The sequence below is a fragment of the Mercenaria mercenaria genome, unplaced genomic scaffold (genome assembly GCF_021730395.1).
Source record: "Mercenaria mercenaria strain notata unplaced genomic scaffold, MADL_Memer_1 contig_1842, whole genome shotgun sequence".
NCBI lineage: Eukaryota > Metazoa > Mollusca > Bivalvia > Venerida > Veneridae > Mercenaria > Mercenaria mercenaria.
This window is the reverse complement of record NW_026459852.1, coordinates 35,483-55,481: the sequence shown is the minus strand read 5'-3', so window position 1 is coordinate 55,481 and position 19,999 is coordinate 35,483. Positions and strand designations below refer to the sequence as shown.

Here is a 19,999-nt window from a genome sequence, read left to right as displayed (position 1 = left end):
AATATGATGCGGATAGAAGATGCAATTTAATGTTATTGCCGATATTATAAAAGTTCTAAAGACGTACGTGCAATCTAAACAGCCGTCGGAGTAAAAAACATTACATTATTATAGAATATTCAAATCTAAAATTGTTTTACCATTTTCACAGAGTCCATTTCCAGAGCAATTGTTTAAGCAAGTTATTTCCTTTATTTCTTGAACTAATTTTTCAATATGTTCTATTTCTTGAATCTCAACTTGGGATGGAGTCGTGGCATTTGTGTTTTTTGCCAAGGTAGGAGACGACGTGTTCGTAACTTTCGTAACTTCCGCAAATACTTGTTGTCTCACGCTTGCATTTCTATGGATTTCTGTGGTGCATGTATCCTGCATTGACTGGCGTGATATTGATGTCCACTCTGTGTTGTTTGTTAGCTAAACAATAAATTGAAGTGCTTCAACACCGTCATTTTACATAGAAAACAGTCACTAACAATAACTAAAAACTTTCATTGATAAATGAAGTCCAACAAGAAAAGTCACAATGCTGAATTTTATTCACATTTATTTTGTTAATTAATTAGTTTTTAAAGGTATACTAGACAAAAATATCATGTGTGATAGCCAATTCCAGGTTGACAGAAAACATGTATAGAAATTATAAATAACTTTTAAAATATTATAAAAAAATGTTTTGAATATAAATTCGTAGCAAAAATGAATCGCAGTCGATGCCGCTCCTAGAGTATTATCATTAAAATGTATCCTGTATATAAATAACTGAATGTAAAATATCTAGTAATACTGGAAATATTTTTCTATCAGTATATACCTGTATATCTAAAGCACAGTTTGCAACAGAGATATGTGTATGTGTTGCTGGCAATTTAGAACAAAGATCAAATGCCTTCAATGAATCAAAGTAATCATTACAATGTTTTTCAGCTGAAGCTTGCGTCCAAACAATTCCGTCTCCTTCACTTTCACTGTTTCTCTAGAGAAAATTAATTTACTGGTTAATATGTTTATCATCATGAAAAGCTGAAATTGTCTATTGCATTTAGTTGTAATATAATATTATTCCCCAACAATGAGGCGATATTTACAAATATGATTTATATATGTTCAAATAAAACAGATATGTAACAGTTTTTGTATCTTGCCAAAACTTAAAATATATCGATACTGTAATCATTTTAAGGATCTATTGCTGTTGGTTCGAAACATAGCTACAACAGTTAATGTACTTTCTGTGTATGTTTGCATCCGAACAATAGTTTCTTCTTTCAGTATAAAGTAACTAGTCACACTTTTCACAAGATGCGATGCAACAGTGATCTATAAGTAGTTATTATTGAATAAAGACAAATAATGTTTTGTAAATAAATCGGTCGACATCAAATATCCCACACTGAGTGTACGCATGCATTGAATGTACACTATTAAACCTATTGTAATCCTAACCCTAACCTTTAGTCAGTATATTGTACATTCAATACGTGCGTGCATCCAATAGGGGCGATTTAATGTTGGCGTAGCTATAGTATAATAACAAAATACTCTAAATAAAAAAATAAATCAATACGTCAACTAACTCACTGTTTACTATTTGTTTGGGTTCAAAGTGTCGAAATGGAGTTTCTTATTACCTTCTTTAGGTGATGCTGACGAACCTTGGAATAATGCGATGTCTGTCTGACTATAGGAATATTTGGTCTTCTTGAAACTGACCTTCGCGTACGTGCAGAAGACAAACCTCCACAGCTGTGTTCTCCCGTCTGGGCACCAGGAGTGCATTCAGCAACACTCCTATCACATGTTGTTATAGCATGCGCTTTTATAGATTCATGTTGGCACATACATGAGGGGAAAACCCATCTGTCTAGTTGCATTTTTTGTACATTTGATGACGAAAATAAACTCTCCTCAGATGTAGCTTTCCAGCTATTTATAAAAACATTTACTGTTTCATTACTTAAGATGCTTCCGTGGTATCTGTGCTTGAAATCATCAGTTCCATTTTTATTCAAAGATCCACATAGACCTGTACTATTTGCATTATCATGAACGGATGGCAACACAGTAATATCAAGGATTTTGCCGCCTTCCATGCCCATCCAAGGTTGGTTATCTATCCTGGCTCTTACTGCTGTTCCGTATGGTAAATATATCTAAAACGGATACTTAATTTTATAACAAGAAATTAAATTGTTATGATATATGGTTTGGTACATTACTAAAATATAATCAGTTGCCTCTCCGAACTGGGCGCTGGTTCGAAACCGACAGTGGATGTACAATAATTTCATGTAAGGCTGACATCCAGCTGGCTAACATAAGATAGGTAGCACTACAACATTGCTGTCTAGTGTCCTAAATAACGCACATTCGGACACCTGGTATTTTCTCACAATTTAAAGCCTCAAGTCGCAAAATCGAACCGAAAGCTGTCTCTAGTTATAGGCCGTACAAGAGTTCTGATAAAGCTTGCTGTCTTTGTCGTTTGCCTGCTGCTAAAACAACAACAAATATAAAAGAATCGGCGTAAGTTATACTCCACTGGTATTAACAGTTAGTAAGTTCATACTCTAATTAACACGTATAGAGAAAAGCGTGCAGTCAATATGCTAAAAATCCGTAGTACTCCGAACATGTTAGTATCACAAAATTGTTCCAGTTAACCTAATGTAGTCTGGTACAGAACAAGAGTGCGCTTATACTGCCCAGCTTTGGATACTGCTTTTTAGCGGAGTGGAAGAGTGACTGCCTAAGGTGTAAGAGCTCATAGGTTCAAGTCCGGGTCAGAGCTTAAATATTGACATACTTTAGTATGAATTTGAAGGTTATCAGACTTTTCCAGATGTTCTATATCTTTAGCGAACAGTCTAATGGACCAGTCTTTAGCAATTGAGAGCATTGTTGAATGTAAAATAGAATACACCAAAATAAAATAAATATCCAATATATTATGTCCATTTGATGTTTCTGCTCTACATGTCTAAGTCGACGAGTTACAGTTTCTCGATCACAACATTTTCTTTTATATGAAAATATCAGATGCTCATATATATACACTTACGGTTGAAATATTAAAAATATATCTACTTTTGAGAGATGTATGGACATTTGCATGTACTTCAAAGCTTTTTAACTTCATACTTATGTTTTGAAAACAATAAGTACTACTTCTACTTTATAGCTAGAACCGAGATAAATAAATCGAATGTTATAACCTGTATGGACGTTTACTTAAAAGTTTGTTTGTTCGTTTGTTTTGGGTTTAACGCCGTTTTCAACAGTAGTTCAGTCATGTAACGACGGGCAGTTAACCTAACCAGTGTTCCTGGATTATGTACCAGTACAAACCTGTTCTCCGCAAATGTCGTTTATCAAATAGTCACTGAGAACATATGCCCAGCCCGAGGATCGAACTCACGACCCCGCGGTCCGTAGATCGACGCTCTACCTACTGAGCTAAGCGGAACTTTTTAAAAGTGTGATAAAAACTACTAAAATGTATAAATGCTTCTGAAAACTATTATCGTCATAAATCTATTAAAATAAGGTCATACATCATAAACCTCTTACTGTATATGTAAAGTCATTGTCTTTTTTTACTGTCAAGGCTTTGTCTCCGCATCTTTTGTATCCAATGTCTAATAATCTGTCACAAACGTTTATTACATAAACGTCGCCCCCGGCGCGAACGGCTACACCACAGTTGCACTTTGCAGGTGAAGTTAATCCAGTACAGGAGGCAATTTTATGCTGTATCTGTAAACGAAGTAATAAATTCATAGATTTTTTGAAAAGAAGGAGAATATTTTGAATCTGAAAAGTCTTTGACTTACTATATACTGATCAAACCTTATTTTTTCTGATGAATTCATGTGCATGCAATTTTACATTCTGTTAGCATGAATGACATTGAGTCATTATACTATACTAATAGTATACATACCTCCACATTTTTAAAATTAACGTGTCTGTATAGAATGTATTCACCTTCATTTGCATGGTGTTCATATCGTCTGGAAACAACAAAAAGCCTTCATCACTTATGCATGTGTTCGAGATTATCCCACAGTATCATGTATATAATTAAACAACCGATATAAAGACACTACATTTTCAGTTCATGTAGACAAGGAAGCGAGAAACTATCTTTCTGTTACTGTCTGAACTGATGCTTAAATCAAGCTATTCTGCTGACTGTGATAACTAAAGTATAATAGTCTTCGTACATACGTGTTGTCGAACGTTTGCATATGTGGGTCGTTTCTAGCACTACATATCGTTTTCCGCCAGGACCTGTCTTCTTCTGGAAAAACTTCAACCTGCACAATATTTAATTTAACCATAACAGTTCTGTGTATCGACAGAACAACAAGAACAAGGAAACAAGAATCATTTGGTAGGGTTCATGAATAAGATGCAGACGACCATTATGTATTTCTCATAAGAAGCTATTATTTTTAAATTTCCGTACCATGTATAATTTACCTATTGTTTAGAAACAAATACAAGTAACAATTACAGTAAAACTATTTCGTGCTAGTCATAGATTGTCAAGAATGTAGAAAAGGTTTATGTGTACGACCGGCAACCTTCTTCCTTAAAAATAGCGTGCGAATTATACGTAGACTATTTTATATATCAAAAATTAACGGAATATTTAAGATTAGTTTCAAAGAATTAAAGATCAATAATATAAGATACAATACACAGGAAGCGGAAATGTTGTGTAACAATTAACTATATATGTGTAAAACATACATTTACAGTCGGCAATTTATATCTTTTTTGCCAGATTTTTGGCAAGCCGATGGGAAGGACATTATTCGGATTGTAAACCAAGTTCACTTTAAAATGTCCATACACGCCGTATTGTCCAGTCTCAGAAGTAGTGATTTTAACGGTTGAGACATTGTTATATGAATCCTTCGAAAGTATCGTCACACAGGATCTTTCTGAGAAAGATCCTTTACCTTGTAAAACAGAATGAAAATAAGGTAATTCTGCTGATGAGTATCAAAATTTCAATTATGTTTACATGTAACATTATACATTTCATATAAAGATATATAACAATGGTAATAATAATAAAGATTAGAATAATTCAACAATAAATGCCATGGATTATAGTAGTAGTAGTAGTTTTATTTGGCACAAGTGTACATAACATAGCAGTTTAAAACAAATGGCATATACCATTTGTGAACTTCATCAGACAAGAAATATGGCATGACATAGATAAATTATATGAAATAAAAGCCTTGTAATGCTAACCAATACCGGGGATAACACAAAAAGGAGGAAAAGATTCCTCTTATTTCCATTGTGGTCCCTGATATTGGAGGTATGACACAGAAAGTCATGTTATAATTAAATATTCAGCATGGGTATTGTACAAAATTACATTATTCAGAAATGCATTTGAGAGAACATATATTACAATCAAAGTTTATTACACATTATTGAAACATTAAATAGTTCATTACAGAATGGACCTTTTAGAATCAATCAATGTAAAAGAGTTTCACAAAAGTTAATGTATTTAATTTATTATAGGAGAAGTGAAATACATATTGAATTTCGTTTTATGTCTATATGTGTAACCATACGGTTCTATAAACTTACTTGGCCTTGTGACATTTTTGTGAAAATGTTTTTTCAACAAATACTTACTGGAACATTTGTCATCATTTGGTATCATGTGTTGTAATTGCACGTTACATATAAAATCTGGGAATCCAGGGCAAAATAATGGCACTCTGTTGACGACTTCTATTGCTTTTGTCTCACCTTTTCTAAGACTAATTTCAGGATTGCGAATAATAAATCCAGCAAAGTATGGCTTAGAAAAACTTGAAAGCGGACCTGGCTGTCCTTTTGGTTTTTTGAATGCTCTGACTGCACAAGTTATCTATATTAAAAAAGAAACAATCAAATATTTCACAGTTTCAGTATCAATTTTGCCATTGTAGTTAGTGTTAGACTTTCAATAATGCATGAATTATATTGCCAGAGAAACATGTTGCAAAGAAAATAAACAAGAGTGCCATGATGGCCCTAAATCGCTCACCTGAGTTAAGTTGCTTGCTTGAACAAATGTCTTTGCTGAAGCTTCAAAAACAAGAAAGTAGGTCAGTAGGACAAGGTCACATTTGGGTGACCCTTATCACTTGGGGTCATCAAGTAAATATAATTAAACAGTCTAGGAAATATGATCTGATAATTTATGAAGTGCGTTTTCCTATATAACTCATAGGTTAAGTGACCCCCCGGGCAGGGCCCCTTTTCACCCTAGGGGCATAATTCGAACAATCTTGTAAGAGTTCAACTAGGCAATGATACATACAAAATGTCAAAGGCATAAGCCAGGAACTTTCAGACAAGAAGATTTTCAAAAAGTTTTCCTATACAAGTCTATGTAAAACTTGGGACTCCCAGGGCAGGGCCTTTTTCACCCCAGGGGCTTAATTTGAATAATTTTGGTAGAAGACCACTAGGCAATGCAACATTCCAAATATCAAAAACATAGGCCTTGCAGTTTCAGGCAAGAAGACTTTTAAAGTTTTTTTTCCTCTATATACATTTGTATGTCTATGTAAAACTAGTTAACCCCGTGGCAGGACCTCTTTTCACCCCAGGGAAATAATTTGAACACTAATTGTAGAGGCCCATTATATGATGTTACACACAAAATATCAAAGCCCTAGGCCCTTTTATTTTTGACAAGAAGATTTTCAAAGGTTTTCCCTATATAAGTCTATATAAACCATTTGACCCCCGGAGCGGGGCCATATTTGACCCTAGGGATTTATTTGAAAAATCTTGGTAGAGGCCCACTAGATGATGCTACATACCAAATATCAAAGCCCTAGGCCTTGTCGTTTTGGACAAGAAGATTTTCAAAGATTTTCCTTTCGGTTGCTATGGCAACTAGAGGTCTGTACGGAATTCAATTCTTTGAATAATTTTTAAAGAAGACCCTCCAAGGATCATCCCTGTGAAGTTTCATCAAAATTGGCTTTGTGGTTTGGAGGAGATGTTGTTTAAAGGAAAGTGTGGACGGACGCCGGACGGTGAGCGATCACAATAGCTCACTTTGAGCCTTTGGCTCAGGTGAGCTTAAAAACGAAATGTAAAATGCCGAATGCTTAAATCAAAATTCACTATTATGAAAATAACAGGAATGTTTTGTTGACACAAAGACAAAATCTGTTTTACGTCACTGAGCAAATTTATTGCATTAATGAACTGAATAGAGTAAGTAACGTTTAACTGTCAAATACAGTAATCCGTTATTGGGGCCTCTGTGGCCGCATGATCAAGTTCGTTGAATTTTAGTAAATAGCCTCTCACTGCAATATAGTATAGCAATGCCTTGTCCCGCGAGGAAGATATAACCTGCCTTCAGAAGGTCGTAAATCTTTTTGCCCCTCCGTGTCTCATATAATATCCAAAATGGCCTCTTGGGTTTTCCGCTATCGCTTAAGTTTGAAAGTAGCCATAATGACTTAGTTTTTGCAAGTGTAAATATAGCTTGTAAGTAAATAAGAACAGTTTCCAATATTTCAACGAGCTCAATGAGCACATTGAGCGATTATTATCATATCTACCAGTGTCAATATAACACATAACTACTTACATTCACACCAAGTCCAATATTGTTGTCTTCAAAATCTTTGTCAGTGAGATCTAATTCATCAAGCCTAGTTCTATCATAATACTGTTTTGTTAGAATTGCATCATAATTTCCTGTTATAATCCACTGGACTTGATAAAAGAGATGGCTCCCGTTTTTATCTGGTAGTTCAAATTTGCATTGAAAGGAAACAGTTTCATTATTAGCCTTCAGTATTACAGAAACCTTTTTCGCAACGAAGTTTGGCGGGGGTTCTGAAATAAAAACTTTGATCTATAAAGCCGCTCCGGTTATCAAACGAAAGTTTCGATCCAATTTGTTTCAGCTCTTTATAGCTTGAAACTTACATTTGTATTCAAATTCATTCAACAACTGCATTCTTGTGCTTGAACGCTTCCGCAATTTTATACACGACCTTATTAAGGTTCAGACAAGGAAAGAAATATAATACAGAAATAATAAGTAACTGACTATTCGTAGGAACGAATGTAGACATTTGAATGAGCGGGTTTACAAAGACGTAACATACCTTTAGATCCGATACCTGTAATAAAAACACAACCTTTAATACAATATGCACAATAAATTCTTATAATTCGAATAAAGGAAGAAATGCTTTACTAATAGTATTTGCTAAAAATCATAGCGATGACAATAAATACACATAATCATTTACAAGAAATGTAATAATATGTGACATATCTTTTTTAACAATTCGCAATTGACAACTTCAAGTTACGATGTGTCCAAAATGTCGGACGAATCATGAGTGAAGAAGCAGCAGAAATAATTACCAAAACAGTATCCACTTTGATCGTTGTGAGTTGGGCCAAGTCTGTAAACGTAATCACCGTTGCTGCAGTGTTTTGCGAGTATTTCGTAATTCACACTTGAATTTCCTACTTGAGTCGCTTTAATAGTGACTGGATCTATTTGGTCGGGCACTTGGTCTTTACAAAAAAAGAAATTTGCTAAAATATTTTACGAGGAATGTTTCAGTTTTCAGTGCAACATAATATTATGCCTAAAACCTTCCTATTTGGTTAGGTATTTCTAATTAACCTTTCTATAAAATATATCTTAAACTCGAAAAGTATATATAAGTATATAAAAGTATATAGTGTATTGGTTTTGATAAATTACCAACTCTAGTACCATAATTTCTGTCATTACCTTTGCTGTATATTGGAAAGTGAGTTCCACAGTGGTCTAACTGAGCTTTTTCAGGAAAGGTATTGTTTCCAACATTATACCACCGAAGTGGCAATTTAGAATCATTATATCTCCTTTGCAGTTCAGCAGTATGTATATTAGCATAGCGAACTTCAAGGTTTGGTAGTCTGATGTTTTCCTTTGGTTTGCATGGATCAATGTTTTCTATGTAATCTAAACGCAAAATAAAATATCATAATGCAGTTTATAAAAACTAAATCTGTCTTTCATTTGTATGTACGTTGTATGCATGTAATAATAAAGCATAAGCATTCGTCGTTATATGATAATATAGTTATAATAATATTGTTAAAGTGTATTCAGGATAATCTATTCTGAATGAAAACAATAAGAACACAATGAATTAACATAAAGCAAATTGAAAGAAGCTCATATTTTGTATAAAACGGAAACATGTGTACAGGAAAACGTGTACATAATAATTGTCATAATTCCTAACAACTTTAAGAGCTGCAAGATGATTTACTATTATATGATCATACTGTTATGTAATCAACACACCAAACCAAATGACAAGAGCATTTAATAATCCATCTTTATAGGCATTTAAGATGATGTTTGACTGTTACTTTTTTGTGTATATCTTTAACTTACCACAAGTAATTGCAACGTCTTCAGAATGTTCACAGTTATGGACTCCCCATTCCCTTGATCTACACTCAGAAATGTCATCCTCCGTACCAATGCAATTAAGATCATCAATCAAAATACTACCATTACCCTGTCCCATGCCGTCGGCGCCATTTGTCCGATAGACTTTACTGTAATGTTTGATTAATTTATTTAGAGCGTTTAAAAGATACATATACTTACAATTGTCACCTCTAGCTGGTTTCATTTGGTAAAAATATGTAGTACTAGACTGTTAAGTAAGTAAACTTAATTTAACTCCATGACCCAGGAACGATAACAAATGAGCTATTTAAATTGAATTTAACGCTGAACAAAGCATGCTGATTCCAAATAATTAATGATTACCCTTAGAATGGAGAACAGTGTGTGCGGTATTAAGTCCCAAAATAAACAATGATTACGACCATTACAAAATAACAACACAAAACTGTGTATGATCATTTAGTACGCAACAGAGGAAACTGAACGATGTTCTAGTAGTTAAGGGGCCGGTCGTTCAATCTGGAAGTCGTAGGTTAGACCCCAACTGGTATCACGACCATATCGTCTCATTTGACTCAATCACTCAAGAGTATAAGATTTTCCTGCAAGCGGACTCAAGAGTAATTCAAATAAGGTTAAAACTTTCATTACACGCGAGGTATATAGTTAATATAAGCAAGCTACTAGCAGACAAGACATTATACTTTAGTCATGTTGTGAGAAATAAACAAATAAATGTTGTCGGTATACATCTTTTTCCCATTCATATTCAAGAGTTATCTAAGCACGAACATGGCAAAAACACATTTCGTTTTGTCGTACAAATGAAAATAAATCCGGCGCCATTTATTGTTAATTGTAATTTATGCAGTTGTTTGGTAATCGCAAAAATGCTGGCAACAGCTTTACATAATAATTGTGACATAAACATTTTTCTGCATCTTATACTTACAAGAAATGAGTAATAGAAAATACATTTTTATTACATTTAAAAGTCATTTAATTAGTTACATCCTGAATGTAATGTTTTATTTCTTTTAATTCACATTTCAGATAAACTAGTTTTAAATAGGATAATATGAGTATTTCACTGGCTGTGGGCGGTAACGAGATCTAGAATGTGTCTGTAGGACACAGTGTTCCCCCCCAACCCCCACTGGTACATTTGTCACAAGTAAGGGACAATAATTAAAATGTTTGCAGTCTTAGGGGGTATAGCCTCAAAAACATTTTATAAAAAGGGTTCTTTACAATAGGCCATATACTTTTTGAGCTATGAGCATCACAAACAAAAAATCGACTATATTTGCTATTTCAACGGCCTTTACACTGCAATTGACGCTAAAAACTCAAGAAGAATGCCAAATGTGCAAGATCACATCATGATAAGGACTCATGCAAAGTTTCAGGAATTTACATCAAATGCTTTCATTAGGTGAAATGTGTGTTTTTTTGGTTATTATTTTAGGGGCTATAACTTTCGAAATAGGGGGTTGGAGCCAGACGAAAAATAGGAAATGCACGAGTTCATATCATGATAAGACTCATGCAATGTTTTATTAATTTATATGAAATACATTTTGAGCTAGGCGTGTCACAAGGTGAATATGTGCACTTTTGACAATTTCTGGGGCTAAAACTCGGAAAAAGAAGGCGGAGCCAGATGAAAAATAGGAAGTGTGCAAGTTCATATCATGATAAAGACTCATGCAAGGTTTCATCAACCTATATCAAAAACATTTTAGGTAGGCGCGTCACAATGTGAAAAAGTGCAGTTTTGACTCTTTAACTCTAACAATAGAGGGCGGAACCAAACGAAAAATATGAGGTACGCAAGTTTATGTCATGATACAGACTCAAATATTCGTCAATTTATATAAAATATTTTTTTAACTAGGCGCATCGTCAACTGTTTTCGGACGCACCGACAGACGCACGGGCGCACGGACAAGACCACATTTAAACTATATGCCCCAACCACTCATGGTGGGGGCACAAAAACAGTTACCTGAATTCTCATTCACTGCAACCAGTGATATATTCTCTTTCGTGTAATTTACTGTATATTACAATAATATAAGAAATCAGGAGAACGAAGGACTTCCTACTAAGCTCATTTTTATATCAAAAGATAATAGCACAGGGTAAAAGGATGTAAGACAAGGGTGGCGTTTATCTATGAAAATGTTTTCTCCGATTTGCTTTAAATATTCTATGTCTTGTTGAGCATGTTGTTTAGTGGTTATTAAAAGGTGAAAAACAGACACAACAATGTCATCAATAAAATGCACAAACAAAATGCTATATAATTGTACATTTTATATAGAACATAAATCCAAATTGTAACTCTCTGGTGAATCTAGTATTAGGAATTTAATGGAACAAAAATTGATACAACTTTCTAACAAAGTAGACATACACGTAGGTATAAGGATGCAAAGTTGTCCAAATGCCATTTCAAGAATAATGTAACCGTAACCTAGGTAGAATATAATGTTTAGATCATAAGGTTTCAGAATCGTGTGAATGAATATTAATTCTAACTCACCCAACAGTAAACCCAAGCATTCTACAAAGAACTAAAGCATCACTTTCATCAAACTGGTCATCACAGATAGTGCCCCAACTATGTTTATAGAACAGTTCAATTCGCCCTGACACAGCGTGCTTTCCACGCCCTTCGAGATTTATCTTACTTCCAGTTTTGTTAACAAGCCTTATATATGTTTCTGGCCCTGAAATAATAAAACTTGGTGTAGAAAGGCACTTTGAAGACAACACGGCAAGTGATTTAACGGCATCGATAGTGAACATGCAAGGCTATTTCTATTCATGAAATTCGAGAAGTCCATCATTTATCATATTTATTAAGTATATGATAAGTGTCACTGATATTGAAATAATAGGTCTTCAAACAAGCGGGTAAGCAGTGTCAGATAAAATTCAGTGCAAATACTCTACAAAGGCATCTGTTGAAAATAATATTTTATATTACGGCAGTTGACAGCAACGTTGTCTTGTGTATTGCAAGATTTGATTGCTTTCGTCCACTCCGCAGAACCGCATGCAAATAAGTCATCTTCTTTTCCATTACATCCTAGAGAACTCAGAGAAACAAAGTTGCTCTCCAGACCATAGAACCTTCCATCGTGGATTGATATGTTCTTTCGGCTTGAATAAAATCGAAAACATAATTAAAGTTATTTTATTAACTTTCGTCTATGTTATAAATCACAAGGCATAGAATTTATCATTATCCACATTCTTTGTCAAAATATTTCATCAGTATTTCATCAATCTTAATGTTAGAAAATGCGGGAGCAATTGAAATGTTTACCTATCATAATCTTTTCTTAACTCTGTAATACTGCAGATTGCTTTTGCGTCCTTTTGGGAAAATCCATGACGACAGACCGCCTTCCAGGAACCATTTATATAAACTTCAACCAGTCCATCATAAGCTGTCCATCCACCGCGGAGACGCACTGGCGTGTCTTGTAATTAAAACATTTCAAAATAGACTTATATGGCTGGGTTGTTCAAATACATACATTGATTAACAACCAGGATAAGAACTCGACGATTTAATTCATTCAAACAAGAATTTACATGTCATTGTAATTTAACTATGAATATATTACCTATACTGAAAAGTAAATTTAGATTTTAAAATAATTTGCATTGCACAGCATTGTCAAACGAGAGATTGTGATCAGTAAATTGTGAAAATGGTATCTGAAATTTTCAGGACTGTGACTAAATAACTCGAAAACAGTATGGTCTTGTGCTGACCAATACGTTAAGAGAAAATAAAATAAGTGTTTGGTTCACGAGATAACTAATACTTATCTGTTACTTTCTAATTAGTTTCAAGTTAAAAAAATATGTCACTTAGAGATATATCTCTAGGCTGTTTGTACCAAGAGGCTAATATTGGCTATTACACTAAAGAAAAGAAGCGACATAAGAAAAAGTATTTAACTTGTCTATTCTGTAAAAACCTTTCACTGGTTGAAGGTTCGGAAAAATATCTGCCTTAAGAGTAACTGTTCAGGCGGTTACTATTCTGCAAAAAAGTTACACGTTCAATACAACAAGATTCTTTTTCTTTTTTCATACCCTATTCTTCAAGTATTAGAAGAAATGAAAAATACGAAAACTTTCCTTTTATATTAGTAAGCACTTTTTGTTTTATAGGTGCGTATGAATTTATGCATTCCTTCATATACTACAACACTTGAGTTATCTTACACCCCAGGTTGAGAGACGAATTTTTCAAGCAGGGAAATCCTTTACGGTATGCAAGAAAAGCCAATTTCAGGCAGAAGGCATTATAAAACTATTTTTACTTACCACATTGTACAGAAACATCATTGTCATGCTTGCAAAATGCATGTGGAGATGCCCACCGGTAAGGTGTGTTGCAGTTTGAGATGTCAGGTTCCGTACCACTGCACTGTAGATTTGATATAACGATATCTCCCGTTCCTTTTCCATAAAATGCATGGTTCTTGAAACCAACGCTCCTAAGAAAATATTCTTGAATTATTCTAAGTACCACAAGAATGTAAAATCAAATATGTCAGCAGACAGGTAGGGTACACTAACATTTTACATGCATATTATTAAACTAGTATATATAGTTTCAAGTAGAAATCAAAAACATTCGAACCGATTAATAAAACACAGTATTTTTCATAACTGCCTTTCACTTCGTTCGGGTGTTAAATCCATATCACAAATCATTGATATATTGACTTGACAAGAAAAAGCTTAAGGTAGTTCTGCATGTTCGATAAACCGGAAGTGAAGACGTAACGTCATTTATCCGGAAAACGTGTAATAAAACCTGGATTCGGCGTACGGAAAAGAATATCATTTAATGAATTGATAACAACCCGTGAGTAAATATATTACAACGGTACTGTCCCTATATTTCTAAATAAAAATATGATATTAAAACATCTCACACGTTAAATAATTCAAAATAATGTCTTAAAATTAGCTTGAAATGTGCGTTTACTTTAATCATGGTCAAATCTCTCAAAAATAAGCACACAGACCTATACATTTTATTTCACCACAAAACTGACTATATATTTATTTACTACTGTGAAAGGTTTCATTAAAATCTACTGTATAAAACAATGTCTATTCGCGAATATGTTATGAAAGTAGACTTCCGTTATGAAAAATTGCGTGAGGTCGAAATTTTTCAAACCAGTTTAGTAAACAAATCAAACACATGACCGTATCATTTCATTTTTATTTGCTAAATTTTGTTAGTATATTCGGAAGTTTTGAAAATTCAGTGTTTATTCAAATTCTACTTTGTAGAAAAAAATTTCGATCCGAACGTTCAGAACTACCTTAATGGAGGCTACGGAATGCCCTGCTAGAGCTCGATGAAATACAGTATAAAAAAATTACATTGTATTGTGACCCAAAGTCCTACAAACTACTTGAGCATCCAGAAGATCAAAGTCTCTGTCACACACAGTCCCATACTTTCCCCTGTACATAACTTCAAGACGACCCTTGTATTTTCCAGGTACGAGTCTTATTGGAGTTTTTGGTCCTATAAGATAAAACTCTCTTTTTTGAAAATGTAAACCAAAGCAGGAAAGCAAGCAGAAAAAACGAAAGTGCTGGTCTATTTCTTGGCCGCTTTATCTCTTGATATACAATGTAACTGTAAAATTTGCTGGCCGTAACTCTAGTTTTTCAGATAATTGTCGTATCTGAGCATATATAATACTACATACAACTATAAAGATGTCAAGTATTTCTGTGTGACAAACATTATAAATTTCCAGTAGTACTGGCAATAGTAATTTAATCGTATTCAAAAGAATTAAATATACAAAGTGATACAAAATAATGTCGCACATATGAAATTGCCAGGCTGAACAAATAAGTACATACTACAATTGACACCAACATCTCTGTGATAAGAAACGCATGATCTAGAGCTATGAACTTTCCAAGGGTAAGAACCACATTCATCAAGATCATTTTCGTCACCTTTACATTGCAAATCATCTACCGTCAGTGCACTGTTCATTTTGCCAAATCGGGAGTTGTTGTATATAGTTGCATTTCTGAAAGTATTTTGAACCAATAAAACACTAAATATGCACGTAAAGAGATTTTGGTCTCAATAAATGCTTCTATCACAGAGTATTATGATGTTAATTGGGAACCTGTGAGTTTGGACACAGAGCGCGTGATAATTAAACAGAAGAAAGCATGTGCGAGTTTTTAACCCCTCAACTTCGAATTTATGTGTGGAGTTTTCAGATACTTGAAGAGAATAGATGAATAATGGTTTCAAAGTATATGAAAGATTGTCTTAGCATGTGGCATCGTTTTCTCACTGTTACACTGTTAGAAAACGTTGTTAAGCTTACAATGATTCGACGAAACAAAGTTAAAATTTGTAACTCGCGTACGTATAAAACTCGGCTTAAGAACAACGGTTCTGTGTATTTTTGTAGTTAACCACAAAGCATTAAAGGTGGTCGATCATTTCATAGAGATACCTTATATTTTCAAAACATAGGTCTGAAGTTTTAAAGCTTTTAAATGCATGCAAATGTCCATATTTTTACTCAAAAAATAGATATATTTATAACTATTGAACCAACTTTCATAAAAAAGGAAATTTTGCGATCAAGGAAAGTAATTCTTCTTGGGCATGTAGAACAAAAACATCAAAAGGACAACATACATTGTATATATTCTATTTGGGTGTATTTTATTTTGCAGTCAACAGTGATCTGGATTGTTAAAAAATGATCCATTCTACTGTTCGCTTAAAGTATAGAACATCTGTAATAGTCCGATGACCTTGAAATGCATGCAGAAATAGAATGCAAATATTTGACCGGGACTCGAACCTATGACCTCTCACTCCTTAGTCAGACACTCTACCAGTTCGCTGTAAAAACATCATCTATAGCTAGGCAGTGTAAGTGCGCCCTTATTTTCTACCTGTTTACGTTACGTGAACTGAAACAATTTTGTGACAAGTAATTTTTCTATTCGGGGTTCTCCAGATTATCGGCGTATTAGCTTTTGTTGTTAACAGGAATTTTCGTATAAAAAAAGATTTTCAATTGGTCAGATTTGCCGAAATTTCCCTGATGTCTTGCTTAGAATATGACCATTTTAACTTGCAGTACAATGAAAATATGACTTACATCGATTCTTTTATATATGCCCTTTTAGCAGCAGGCGAACAGCGAAGACAGCGAGCTTTGTCCAAATGATGTCAACAATAACCTTACAATCTTCGAAGGAATCTCAATCGATAGGAGAATACAGTTGCAAACAGAATACCTTTTTGCATCAGCATTCGCTATCAATAGGTATTATGACTAAGATCATTCGTTCATTCATTCATTCCAATGATTCCTAGACACAGTGTCAATTGTTTACATGTTCAATTGTTAACGATGCTTAAAAAAATACCAGTATACAAAAATCAAAATACGCGATATTGTACGGTCTCTATATTTAAGAAACATTTTACGACATTTTTCACATAGTATTAGAGATTTACTCAAGGTAAAAATGTTTCAAACTTGCATTAAGTAGCTGTTAATGCAAAAAATGGACAAGTATAATATAAATAGGCATTACATTTATATCTGTCCTTAAGCAAAGTACTTTTTTCAACTTTATACTTATGCTTAGTAACTCCGTCTTGGTTGGGCAACCAGGAGAGAAAAGTTAACTTTTAAAAAATCCACCAGTGAACATTTAAGATACATAAAGCGTCCAGTTGGCATCAATAAGTGTAAATGATTAGATGATAAAGTTTGGAACCAGTCCATGAAACGTTTAAAGCGATTTACCATCACATTTTGTTAGATAAAAAAAATTAAAAAACAACATTTTTCCTATATTCACCTTCATGTCGCATATTTTATATTATAACTCAGAATGTTTTTTTTTTTTTACATCGAATTCTGTTGAAAATCATTGTTTTTATATAAATTAAAGCATTCGTCTACGATTTCTGATAAGGGATTCCCTATTTATAAAAAAATGGGATTCCATACTTTTTTTGTTAGATTTAACGTCGCACCGACACGTGATAGGTCATATGGCGACTTTCCAGCTTTATTGGTGGAGGAAGACCCCAGGTGCCCCTCCGTGCATTATTTCATCACGAGCCCGCACCTGGGTAGAACCACCGACCTTCCATAAGCCAGCTGGATGGCTTCCTCACATGAAGATTTCAACGCCCCGAGTGAGGCTCGAACCTACATCGATGAGGGACAAGTAATTTGAAGTCAGCGACTCTAACCACTCGGCCACGGAGGCCCCTCATCGAGCACCTTCAAACATCACGTGACTCTGAGAAAAAACAATGGTCATGATAATCAAGACAGCGCATACGTAGCTGGCAAACAGTAACGGAATGTGTACATGATTTTACAGGTAATTTTAATTTCTTTTTAATGCATGTTATTCAAAATGCATACTTGTAGGATGGATAATATGTAATATAATGATATCATGGGAGAAATAGTGTAATATGACACCGCTTACTGTACATCATGTTAAAGGTATTTACATTGTCTTTCAGACGCATTTAAACCCAAAATCATATCTTTTGGATGAACTTCTACTTTAAGTCTTCTCGCAGAACGCCGTTCGGGGCACTTTTGAACAGCCAAAACATCCTGTTTTAGGCAATTTGACAGCGCTTGTTATATATCATTTGAAAGGTTTTTTCACTGTCTTTCAATTACATTAATGCTCAGGTTCTTATCTTGGAACTGAATTACGTAGGTTCTGCCGTACACACTTTCTCAGGGAATGTGAATCCACTTGGCATACATCATCTTAAATGTATTTATATCTCCTTTCAAATGCATTTATGCTAAATATCAATATCATACTGGTGAGGGAAAGCAAATGACCTCTTTTTAACTCACCGTCGTTAGAGGGCAGTACAAACAATGATCAATTTGTTAACTGGAACTTAAAGGTCAATCGGGCTCCTGTTCGTTTTGCTAAAAATTATGAGTTGCTTTAGTGATTTTAAAATGACTCTTTGAATATCTTTAATTGTTAACATTTTTCCAATGACTGCGATTCAATTTATTGTTTGGTGCTGTTAAGCGTAATTCACGTAAAACAAAGCATGTTAAAAACATGTACAGGTGGTGAAAATGATAAGACCTTACTTCTCCTGCAGGCCGATCTGTCGGCACACCACTTCAGTATCATTAGCATCGAAATGGTCATCGCATACTGTACCCCAGATTCCGATAAACTGGAATTCCACTCTGCCAATATAATCGTTCACTCCACCAACTAAACGAACCCTTTTATCTAAATTAGTACGAGTGCAGATTTGTTATCATAGTTTGCCAATGGTAATATTTATATTTACAAATTGTCTGGTAAAGTTTATTGTTTTAAGTATAATTTTTAGTGAATCTGTTGTCGCAAGAGAACATTTCAAATTGCAAATTTAATGATGGAAGTAGAAATATAATAGTAAATATATTTCATTTATTCTACTGTTTGTAAACATGCAAATCTTTAAAAGAGATATATGTATATATTCCAAGTACAGTAGCTGTACAGTTGATTTGACCTTACTTGCGATTATCTTATTACTTTATGTAGTAATACATCTACATCGTTTAACTTTATTACAACACGTTTTGATCTAGTTTTGAATAGAAGCAGGTATTTACAGAAGACGACTCATTTTGTTTGTTGAGTAAACTAGAGCTATCACTAAAGGTGATGAATGTACCCCCACATGCACTGACACAGTACATTGCAATTTGACGCACACAAGATTACATAATTATGTGGACTGTATGTATATAGACTGTATGTATACAGTATAGTAACAAAAAACAAGGTCCCATAACTATGCAGAATATTTATCTAAAAGAACGTAGCATGCACCATGCACAACTAACGTTGATACTGATCACTTGTGTGAAGTTTCATTAAATTGTGTGCAAGGTTCGGAAGATTAGGCGCGCACAAGATTGCATATGCAGACTGTATGTACATAGTATGTGAACAAGAAACAAAGTCCCGTAACTCTGCAATTTTTGTCGTTGAAACAACCTAACATGCCCTATGCACAAGTACTGTTGTTACTGATCACTTGTGTGAAGTTTCATTATATTTTGTCAAGGGGATGAGGAGAGATGGTGCGCACAAGATTGTGTCTATGTATATAGTATAGTAACAAAAAACAAAGTCCCGTAACTCTGCAAAAAAATTTTCTGAAAGAACCTAACATGCCCCATGCACAACTACTGTTGTTACTGATCACTTGTGTGAAGTTTCATTAAATTGTGTCAAGGGGATGAGGAGAGATGGTGCGCACAAGATTGCGTCTATGTATATAGTATAGTAACAAAAAACAAAGTCCCGTAACTCTGCAATTTTTTATCTGAAAGAACCTAATATGCCCCATGCACAAGTACTGTTGTTACTGATCACTTGTGTGAAGTTTCATTAAATTGTGTCAAG

General features: G+C 34.2%; 1 protein-coding gene across 1 annotated transcript in view; it reads right to left on the bottom strand.

The window, feature by feature from the left end:
• Positions 1-19,999, bottom strand: part of LOC128551929 (uncharacterized) — a 65,667-nt gene that overhangs the window by 12,559 nt on the left and 33,109 nt on the right. Inside the window, exons 32-51 of the mRNA XM_053532887.1 lie at positions 18,682-18,829; positions 15,407-15,582; positions 14,912-15,059; positions 13,835-14,007; positions 12,819-12,975; positions 12,477-12,652; positions 12,030-12,216; positions 9,461-9,627; positions 8,807-9,019; positions 8,428-8,583; positions 8,163-8,177; positions 7,637-7,887; positions 5,671-5,908; positions 4,759-4,970; positions 4,231-4,319; positions 3,944-4,013; positions 3,571-3,756; positions 1,632-2,153; positions 815-976; positions 141-417 (exon numbers count right to left, since the gene is read on the bottom strand). Coding sequence (XP_053388862.1) covers positions 141-417; positions 815-976; positions 1,632-2,153; positions 3,571-3,756; positions 3,944-4,013; positions 4,231-4,319; positions 4,759-4,970; positions 5,671-5,908; positions 7,637-7,887; positions 8,163-8,177; positions 8,428-8,583; positions 8,807-9,019; positions 9,461-9,627; positions 12,030-12,216; positions 12,477-12,652; positions 12,819-12,975; positions 13,835-14,007; positions 14,912-15,059; positions 15,407-15,582; positions 18,682-18,829 — 3,723 coding nt within the window. The remainder of the gene's footprint in view (positions 1-140; positions 418-814; positions 977-1,631; positions 2,154-3,570; positions 3,757-3,943; positions 4,014-4,230; positions 4,320-4,758; positions 4,971-5,670; positions 5,909-7,636; positions 7,888-8,162; positions 8,178-8,427; positions 8,584-8,806; positions 9,020-9,460; positions 9,628-12,029; positions 12,217-12,476; positions 12,653-12,818; positions 12,976-13,834; positions 14,008-14,911; positions 15,060-15,406; positions 15,583-18,681; positions 18,830-19,999) is intronic.